The sequence below is a fragment of the Hemibagrus wyckioides genome, linkage group LG26 (assembly GCF_019097595.1).
Source record: "Hemibagrus wyckioides isolate EC202008001 linkage group LG26, SWU_Hwy_1.0, whole genome shotgun sequence".
In the NCBI taxonomy this organism is placed as follows: domain Eukaryota; kingdom Metazoa; phylum Chordata; class Actinopteri; order Siluriformes; family Bagridae; genus Hemibagrus; species Hemibagrus wyckioides.
In genome coordinates, this window is record NC_080735.1 from 12,263,418 (window position 1) to 12,274,419 (window position 11,002).

Consider the following 11,002-nt stretch of genomic DNA (forward strand, 5'->3'; position numbering starts at 1 on the left):
TAAATCTACTGGAAACAACAGTGAAACATAGCATGTATAGTCTGGTTAGTCCTCTGTGTTGTAGTCAGGTGTCCATTTCATATACACTGAATTTATTTTCTCTTTATATGTGTTCCTTCTGTTGGTTGTCTCCTGTTCTGGCTTTGGAGAGTCCTTAATAATAAAAAAAGACAGATTAACATTATAGATATAGCAGTATACAATAGCATGTAACAGTAGTGATAATTATCAAGGTAATGTACTATATGTACTGTGCAATAAACTGCTGTTATTTTAAAAGAAAATTTAATAAAAATGGTCAAATGAATATCTAATCTGAATATAAGACTAAGAAAGAATAACTGGCTACAAATTTCCTGACTAGAAGTGGTGATAAAGGATATAGGATAAAGGATATTTAGATTCTTGTTCATCACATTCCTGTAATAATGGAATTCAATGAAAAAATCCACTTCCGGGTTTAGTGCAGTAAACCCTGGGGTTAGAAATCTTGGTTTAGATTACTAATGAGCAAGCTAAAGCCAACCAAAAACTTCATTAGACATGATAACAAAAGAAATTTAAAGAGGAACCGGACTTGTCCTCTACAGTTAATATAGTTCTGGACCTACACGAAGCACTAAAGGCCCCAAAGCTCCAGATTCAGCCATGGAAAAATATTTGAATGTAAAAATGCAAGTGGTCATTTTTAGTTAAGGGAAGGGGGAAAATAACTAAAACTATTTAATAGAAAAACTATTTTGTCCAAAGTTAATATAACAAAGTAAACATAACGCATTACTGTCCACATTAAAAGGTCAATTTAAATCACTATCCAAAAAAGAACAGAATAAAGCTTTGAGTTTTGCGATAACTGGATTGAGAATCTCCATAATATCAGTCCACTGTTATCTGTTAGTTAATAATTCTAGAAAAACATGAACAACTGAACACATCTGAAATTATCTGAAGTATTAGAAAAATGTTTTTATAATATTTGCCAGGCCTTACCTTTCCCTGACTGGAATCAGTGCTCTGTGGTCTGTTTCTCCTGCAACGGCAAAAAATCGACCATGTGATAATCTATCACACAAAATGCCATAAAAGGATTAGTAAAGGATATTCATTTGTATGAACCTGTGATACTCACCGCTGACGTTGCGTTTTAAAGCGCAAGAGCACAAGTGCATACGTTAGAACCAGGATAATGGATAAGGTCAGAATTATGATGGAAAGCGCTTTCAAACCTAGGTGTTGAATCACTTAAAAGGATATGAAAAGGAAAAAGAGAGACATAAATATGAAAAACAGTGCTGAAGTATTAACTGCTTTATTCTCTCTGTTATTTTCTTTTAATTTCTCAGCACACATACCTGGAACAGTGTTGTTGTGTGCTTGTTTGTTGCATGGCACAGAAAAGAGACAAGAGTTTTTTACTTATAGGAACAAAAACAACACAGCAAAACATTTCATCGCATTAAATCACTTAGAATATAGTCTTAATAGACCATGGAAATTTATCAGTATGGCGTAGAGACATAAATAGAAAACATAGAAAACAGTGCTAAAATATTTCATGCTTTCTCCTCTTTAGTTAACCTTGGTATTTTATATTTAAATGCGACAATCTCTTTTATTTTCTTTTATTTCTTAGAACACCTACCTGGAACAGAGCTGGTGTGTGTGTGTTCTTATTTGCATGGCACAGAAAAGAGAAAAGAGATTTATACTTACAGGAAAAAACAAAACAGGAAAACATTTCATTGCATTAAATCACTTAGAATATAGTCTTAATAGACCATGGAAATTTATAAGCATGGCGTAGAGACATAAATATAGAAAACTGCTGAAATATTACTTCTCTTTAGTTAACCTGTGGATTTTTTTAATGAGACATTCACTCTTTTATATCTTAAAGCACCTACCGGTATAAGAGCTGGTGTGTGCTTGTTCTTATTTGCATGGCACAGAAAAGAGAAAAGAGATTTATACTCACAGGAACAAAAACAAAACAGCAAAACATTCCCTTCCATCCAAATCATTTAAAATATAATCTCACTGGAAATAATATATCATGAAAATGTAAAAGCATGGCGTACCAGGAGTCATTGTATCACACCACAGCTGCTAGTTTACGTTTAAGCAGACGTCTGAGTTATAGGAAATAAAGGTGTTACTTTCAAATATTAAGTTCATTTTCACAGCACAGCTGCTAGTTTACGTTTAAGCAGACGTCTGAGTCTTAAAGGAGGTTTTTGCATTTCTGCAAAGGAAATGGACGTGTTATTTTCACACTCAAGTTCATTTTCACAGCACTGCTTCTTCAACAAAGAGTGCAATGATCATTTTTCAGGAAGTAAGGTCTGGCACCAGATTCCACTCTTGCAAAGAGTCCAGAGTCAAACCACCATGACCAACATCTCACTTATAGTGTAGCTCAAAATAATTTGATATTTCAGTTTCCATTTTCCTATTTGAAAGTAAGCACCATTAACAGGAAACTTTGGGGGTGACACATTCTAGCTTTCACACTTTATGTCTCTATTGTAGTTGTAGCCCAATGCTTATTATTTATTACACTGACATGGCTGACTGACAATGTCTTATATGTACAGTTGGCTGTATGAATGCAATTACAATGACATGACGACCGTGCATTTCACACCTAGGCCTTCACCAAATCGATTTCTTCTCCTGTCACCCATTATATATATATATATATATTTTATTTAGTTTGTGCGGGTCATGCCCTCTGACTATTCCAATTAGCCAATCAAAGGACGGGAAATTGCTGACGTAATCGTATGCCTGCTAGATGGCCCCAGTGACGCCAACTAGAAATCTGATTGGTTAATGCCATTGCCACTTATTTTAAGCTCCGGGCGCCTGCACTATTGATTCTGAAAACCTTAAGGCAGATTTCTTTCACCCTGGCGACACATGACGTCATCCACTGGCTGAAATATGATTGGATAAATACTCTTACTACTATTTACTTATCATAAATATACACTATTGGAAGCAGTGCAACCAAGAGAAAAGCTATGACATGTAGAGAACAGACTATTGGGAATAATTTAATACACATTCATGGAAAAATATATTAAATATATTAAAATGCAAGTCAGTGATTCAGATCACTGCTGTTCCACCACTGCATGACGATTGATAGATTGCAACTTGATAAAAGGTCTCTGTTTTGAGACCCCAGCAAGGTTTCAGATTTAAGATCCAGATCCACTGTGACCATGAGCAGGAGACTGAATGGGTATAAGGAACTGCTTCAAATGTGAAGCAATTTTGTATCTTTAGTTGGAACATACACCGACCAGGCATAACATTATGACCAACTGTCTAATATTGTGTTGGTTCCCCTATTGCTGCCCAAACAGCCCTGACCCATCATGCACTGTGTATTCTGACACCTTTCTATCAGAACCAGCATTAACTTCTTCAGCAATTTGAGCAACAGTAGCTCGTCTGTTGGATCGGATCACACGGCCCAGCCTTCACTCACCAAAGTGCTTCAATGAGCCTTGGCTATCCATGACCCTGTCACCGGTTCACCACTGTTCCTTCCTTGGACCACTTTTAATAGATACTGACCACTGCAGACCGGGAACACCCCACAAGAGCTGCAGTTTTGGAGATGCTCTGATCCAGTCGTCTAGCCATCACAATTTGGCCCTTCATCAAACTCGCTCAAATCCTTACACTTGTCCATTTTTCCTGCTTCTAACACATCAACTTTGAGGACAAAATGTTCACTTGCTGCCTAATATATCCCACCCACTAACAGGCGCCATGATGAGGAGATCATCAGTCTTATTCACTTCACCTCTCAGTGGTCATAACGTTACAGCTGATCAGTGTAGTTGGAAATTAATGTCTGCTATTCATGGATACACTTAAGCAGGCATTTTCAGGGGTGAAGTTCAAGGGGGATGTGCAGGTAAGAAGGTAACCTCCAATAACCAGAACTAGCTATTACAATCTCACCAATATTTATATGATAATATTATTAACTAGCTAGCTAATTCATTGCACTGTAGCCATAACTACCAATATAATATAGCCACTGAATGAAAACAACATTGTGATATGTCAACTCTATTTTATTTTAACAGTCCCATTACATTGCAGCTGAATTTATTTAATTTTATATTTAACTGTTAATATAAAATTTAATCTATGGGAATTTTTGACCATTCCTCTAGAAGCGCATTTGGAGGTCAGGCACTGACTTTGGACGAGAAGGTCTGGCTCACAGTCTCCACTCTAGTTCATCCCAAAGGTGTTCTATCAGGTTGAGGTCAGGTGAAGTTCCTCCACACCAAACTCGCTCATCCATGTCTTTATGGACCTTGCTTTGTGCACTGGTGTGCAGTCATGTTGGAACAGGAAGGGGTCATCCCCAAACTGTTCCTACAAAGAAATGTCTTGGTATGCTGAAGCATTAAGAGTTCCTTTTACTGAAACTAAGGGGTCAAGCCCAACCCCTGAAAAACAACAACTGAATTTCAATGATTTGGAGGGGTGTTCCAATAATTTTGGCAATATTGTATGTATCAAGTAATTATGTTGCTTATAATCTCAAAGCAGTTTAAAGAAGAAACAAAAGAACATATCAATAAATGTTGTAAAATATTTATTTGCTTACCTTGTCCAGCTATTAACACCTACAGTAAAACAATACAGATTCAGACAGTAACAGCTTATTAGCACAGAAATGCAACCACACCCTCTATTGGCTAAAGTTAAAATAACCCCTAGTGGTTTAAAAAAAATATAAAGTCAAAACGAGGAATTTATAGCAATTTATTTTAGTAAAGGTCACAATTACAGATACAGAAGATATATAATTTGGATATGTACATAAATCTACTGGAAACAACAGTGAAACATAGCATGTATAGTCTGGTTAGTCCTCTGCGTTGTAGTCAGGTGTCCATTTCATATACACTGAGGTTACGTTCCTTCTGTTGGTTGTCTTTTCAGGTTTTGGAGAATCCTTAATAATAATGAAAAAATAAAAATGACAGAATGACATTATAGATATAACAGAAGAATAGCATGTAACAGTAGTGATAATTAACAAGGTAATGTACTATATGTACTTTGCAATAAATTACTGTTGCTCCTAGAATGGAATCAGTGCTCTGTGATCTGTTTCTCCTGCAACGGCAAAATTCGACCATGTGATAATCTATCACACAAAATATTGTGAAGGATTAGTAAAGGATATTCATTTGTATGAACCTGTGATACTCACCACTGCCGTAGCTTATTAAAGCACAAGAGCACAAGTGCATACGTTAGAACCAGGATAATGGATAAGGTCAGAATTATGATGGGAAGCGCTTTCAAACCTAGGTGTTGAATCACTTAAAAGGATATGAAAAGGAAAAAGAGAGACATAAATATGAAAAACAGTGTTGAAGTATTAACTGCTTTATTCTCTCTGTTATTTTCTTTTAATTTCTCAGCACACATACCTGGAACAGTGTTGTTGTGTGCTTGTTTGTTGCATGGCACAGAAAAGAGAAAGGAGTTTTTTATTTATACGAACAAAAACAACACAGCAAAACATTTCATCGCATTAAATCACTTAGAAAATAATCGTACTGGAAATAATATATCCTGAATATATAAAAGCATGGCATACCAACAGAGAGAAAACAGTGCTGAAATATTACATGCTTTCTCCTCTTTAGTTTACCTTTGAATTTTTTACATAAACACGACATTCTCTCTTTTATTTTCTTTTATTTCTTAGAACGCCTACCTGGAACAGAGCTGGTGTGTGTTTGTTCTTATTTGCATGGCACAGAAAAGAGAAAAGAGATTTATACTTACAGGAAAAAACAAAACAGGAAAACATTTCATTGCATTAAATCACTTAGAATATAGTCTTAATAGACCATGGAAATTTATAAGCATGGCGTAGAGACATAAATATAGAAAACTGCTGAAATATTACTTCTCTTTAGTTAGCCTGTGGATTTTTTTAATGAGACATTCACTCTTTTATATCTTAAAGCACCTACCGGTATAAGAGCTGGTGTGTGCTTGTTCTTATTTGCATGGCACAGAAAAGAGAAAAGAGATTTATACTCACAGGAACAAAAACAAAACAGCAAAACATTCCCTTCCATCCAAATCATTTAAAATATAATCTCACTGGAAATAATATATCATGAAAATGTAAAAGCATGGCGTACCAGGAGTCATTGTATCACACCACAGCTGCTAGTTTACGTTTAAGCAGACGTCTGAGTTATAGGAAATAAAGGTGTTACTTTCAAATATTAAGTTCATTTTCACAGCACTGCTTCTGCAACAAAGAGTGCAATGATCATTTTTCAGGAAGTAAGGTCTGGCACCAGATTCCACTCTTGCAAAGAGTCCAGAGTCAAACCACCATGACCAACATCTCACTTATAGTGTAGCTCAAAATAATTTGATATTTCAGTTTCCATTTTCCTATTTGAAAGTAAGCACCATTAACAGGAAACTTTGGGGCACAATTCTAGAAGTTAATACTTGGTCCCGCTTTGCACTGTATATTCTGTAATACTTGGTCCCACTTTCATGCACTGTATATTCTGACACCTTTCTGTCAGAACCAGAAATTTGAGCAACAGTAGCTCGTCTGGTGGATCGGACCACACGGGCCAGTCTTCGCTCCCCATGTGCATCAATGAGCCTTGGCTGCCCATGACCCGGTTCACCACTGTTCCTTCCTTGGACCACTTTTGATAGATACTGACCACTGCAGACCGGGAACACCCCACAAGAGCTGCAGTTTTGGAGATGCTCTGATCCGGTGGTCTAGCCATCACAATGTGGCTCTTCGTCAAACTCGCTCAAATCCTTACACTTGTCCATTTTTCCTGCTTCTAACACATCAACTTTGAGGACAAAATGTTCACTTGCTGCCTAATATAATACCCCCCACTTCAATGTCCAAACCAAATGTTCTACATTTTAGGGTCAAACCCGACTTTACGTAAAGTAAGCTTGATACTTTTAAACAAAAACAACTTAAAATTGAGACATCTGAGCAGTTGTGGACCGAAGTAATCGGTTACATTCCATTACTGCATTACTGAGAGGAAACGTGATCTTGCTCTAGGTTTTACTTTTTGGTTTCCTGTTTCTCCAGCGAGTTAATGGTGATAACCACTTCAACCATCCACTAGTCTGTGCTGTATCTTCACCACTGTAAAGTGCTGCATGCATGTGAAATTCTCATACACATTACAGATCATTTACATTTATGGCATTATGTATAGACCAAATACTCCTTATGTAGATGCAAATACTTAGTTCATGTTCATTACCTCTGTGGCCGAGTCCGATAGTGATTGTCAAAGACTATTTTTAATATTTGAAGGCCAGCAGATTTAGGCTTTAAATTACGTCTAACTATTTGATCAGATATTTAGATCTATTGGTCGGGTTCCAGAGCTCACTCAGGTCTTCTAGGCGATTCCATTTACTTTATTTTTGCTTTTATTGCTGCATCAATTTTATTAATTATATCAAAGGCACTGTTTTACTCTTGGTTAAAACAGCATTGTACAAATACATATGCAGCACTTGAGAAGTAGATAAGTAGATAAAAGACTAGATAAGGCAGCTGTTAAAATGACACAAAGACCAGAGGAAACCTTGCTTGCTGTGCCTGTGTGAACCCGAGCTGCAAACAAGCAAACCACATAATCATGAGGACTTTTTGCATACAGCTGACATCATTTGACATGTTCAGTTACTTTAGAATTGTGTACAATTTGTGTTTTTGGGGGATATTAAACGTTGTCCTACCATAAAGACCTGCCGATATGTGAAACCACATATAAACATTAATCTCTCGTTACTTCAGGACTGAAAAAGAGCAGTGCTGGTGAGCGGAAACTAAAAGAAAATAAGGATAATGCAATCAGATTTAAACATGATAACTAATTCAGTCCCAAGATATGCTGTTCTTGTTATAATAGAAAAAGCTGCACTTTAAGGGTGAGTTATAACTGTGATTAATTTCTAATATTTGGCTGTAATAATCGTTGACTGAATGTTGATAGATTTGTCACCAGTTCAGGGTTTCACACCTAATGTTTCCTGCTGTGGCCAAAACACAATTTGCTCTTCATCATATCTAACTGATTACACGTCTAAGCGTCAAACACAAACACACACACACTTCACACACACACACACACACACTTCACACACATTTGTTTAAATTCAAGTCTTTAATAGGGCTCCTTTTTTATCAAGTCACACCTCATCAGTAAATTGACAGTGAAGATTCTCGGCATAAATTTGATTCCAGGGTCAATCATCGTTTACAATATAGGTATGATTCATCTCCTTTTCATGACAGGGAAGAGAAATTTCACTTTAACAACAGGGACGATAACAATGAAAGCGAATAAATGTGAAAAAAACAACGTGTTCTTATTATCTATAGTAGGATGAGGATCGGTCCACTTAACATTGAAAAGGAAGTCCGTTGTAAACGCGGTGTTTAATCAGAGCAGGAACAAAACCAAAATAATAAAATGATTTTAATTTAATTCAATAACACTGAAGACAGTTTATTTTGGGGGGGGGCAAGTGCTGAAAAAATGATCTAAGGTTGTTGTTTTTTTAGATAAAAGTAAAATACTAAAATATAGCCATAAGCTACAACACATCAAGCATGTACTCTATGTCTATGCTACAGTTTCCTTTTACCTTGATATATCAAGCAAGATAAATTGTCTCGTCTAGTTAATTGTAGAATGTTGTTTTCTTTAAAACGAGGATGTCCACAGTGCCTTCTTTCTTTTTTTTTTTTTATATTGTTTCTTCTTTAACAATACGTTGTGCTTATTTGGCACATTCTTTATCAGCATCATGCATGCATGCATGCACAGAGAGACTAGAAACAATTGTTTCTTTGGCTCAACTGGTTAAATCTCAAGAGCGTAATAGCAAACGAAGTTTTTATGCTACACGTATAACAAGAACCATATATCTTTTTTTTTATAGTTATATATAAAATTTCATACACATAAATACTTGGCATTTTATTCACCCCTCCACATACATACTGCGTGAACCAAGCTGGATTTGACAGACATCACACAACACTGTTACTGATCAGCTGGTATTTTGATTTTGAGTTCTTTGAGGTGAAAATGATGTTACCCTGACAGTATTGCAGAAATAATCCCAAAACAATAGTAATAAAACATACGTACAACATTCAACTAAATGGCTAATGGGAAAAAAAAATATATGTAAACATTAGAAGTTGTTTACTTGGATCAGAATGTAAAATGAAATATTTCTGGATGAAAAATTAGTAACTTTTTCTGTTGTCAATATGCAATGATATGTCTTTTTGCTCATCACTATATGAATCCTACTAAGAATCTTTCTTCTGATTAGTTAATTAGTTAGTTCCAATGCTTTTGATAAAAACAGTACAAAAAATGGCTGCTCTATATATTATTGAAGTCAAGTATTTTTGGGGGGAAAAAATTGCATGGCATGTTTAAATAGTAAGATGATTACAACTGCCTTAAGACCTTCTTCAGTAGGATTTTACTTTCTTATTGTTGAATTTTGATCCAATTTTATACTGTCAAGTCATCTGACCTCGCACGGCTGCTGGCTTTGCTCAGGCTACTTAGGGGTCTGGTGTCCTCTATTGTCTCGCTGGCTTCCACGTCTTCTTCTGCAGGCATCTCCTCCTCGTCCATCCGAATAACGCCGGTAGCTCCTCTGGGCCCCACCATGGTAGTTTGGACATAAGAAGGCAATGTCTCGTCATACATCTTCGACATGTCCTCCCGTGGTGCTGATGCTCGGTCTGTTTTTCCCCCAAATGGTTTATAGGAAGTAGGCACACACCCGGTCTCCATGCCGGCCACCTCAGTCAGGGGAAAGAAGTGTGAAACTGTTTTGTCTTCGTCCAGTAACTTGTAGCCCTTGGCTTTCTGAATAGAGGACACAGCTATGGAAGGCTTCTCACCTGCACCAGATCCCTCGATTTGAGGCTGGGCTGGTTTGCGAAATGCCAAGTGAATCTTCTTGAGGCCCAGGTGGCTGATCTCTACAAAGTTGAGGAAGAGTGAGACACAGGCCACAGCTAACATGAAGATAATGAAGACAGTCTTTTCAGTCGGCCTGGACACGAAGCAGTCGACTGTGTTGGGACAGGGCCAGCGGCTGCACTTGTACAGAGGCAGGATGCGAAAGCCGTACAGAAAGTATTGGCCCACGACAAACCCTACCTCAAAGAGTGTCTTGAAGACGATGTGGCAGATGTATGTTCTGAGCAGTGTGCCTTCCAAGCGGAACTTCTTGCTGCCTTTGGTGCTGGTCTCTTTGGTTGTACGAACACTGCCCTGGTCAGGAGCAACTGGTAGACGCTCATCGCCCGTCTCCTGTTGCCGGCTCAGCTCTGCTTCTTCACGTTCCTTCTTCTTCTCTTCCATGTGAACATGGTGCACGGCATGGCCCACGTACACCAGTGACGGTGTAGAGACAAAGATGATCTGCAGAACCCACAAGCGTATGTGTGAAATTGGGAAGGCCTCATCATAGCAGACATTCTCGCAACCGGGCTGCTGCGTGTTGCAGACGTAATCCGACTGCTCGTCGCCCCATACGAACTCTGCCGCAGTGCCGAGGATCAAGATGCGAAAGATGAAGAGCACAGTCAGCCACACCCTGCCGATCACCGTCGAGTGCTCATTCACTTCCTCAAGGATGTTGCCCAAAAAACTCCAGTCACCCATGGTTGACAATCAACACTATAAACAAGGAGAGCAAAAGTGAGTTAATAAAGTGAGTCAGTGGCACTATTATGGCACGTCACCCTTTAAAAACTAGCCCTGGCACGGTGTTGATGTTGATGCCGCAATTTGTAACAAAGATTATTCAGCATATTTTCAGGCCATCTAAAACGAATCGCTATCGCCTATCATGCTACCCCATGTCATGCCTTTCTTGAAATCCAAAGTAAAAA

The 11,002-nt window shown here is 37.7% G+C and overlaps 1 protein-coding gene across 2 annotated transcripts; it reads right to left on the bottom strand.

Annotated features, from left to right (window-relative positions):
* Positions 1-9,605: 9,605 nt before the first annotated feature.
* Positions 9,606-10,772, bottom strand: gja8b (gap junction protein alpha 8 paralog b). Of its 2 annotated transcripts, XM_058380058.1 has the most exons (2): positions 9,879-10,772; positions 9,606-9,794 (listed from the first exon to the last, which is right to left on the bottom strand). In XM_058380058.1, the coding sequence occupies exons 1-2, from the start codon at positions 10,770-10,772 to the stop codon at positions 9,606-9,608; spliced, it is 1,083 nt and encodes a 360-aa protein (XP_058236041.1). The 2 variants fall into 2 exon arrangements, with proteins under 2 accessions (XP_058236041.1, XP_058236042.1); XM_058380059.1 differs by having other exon boundaries at positions 9,606-10,772.
* Positions 10,773-11,002: the final 230 nt, after the last annotated feature.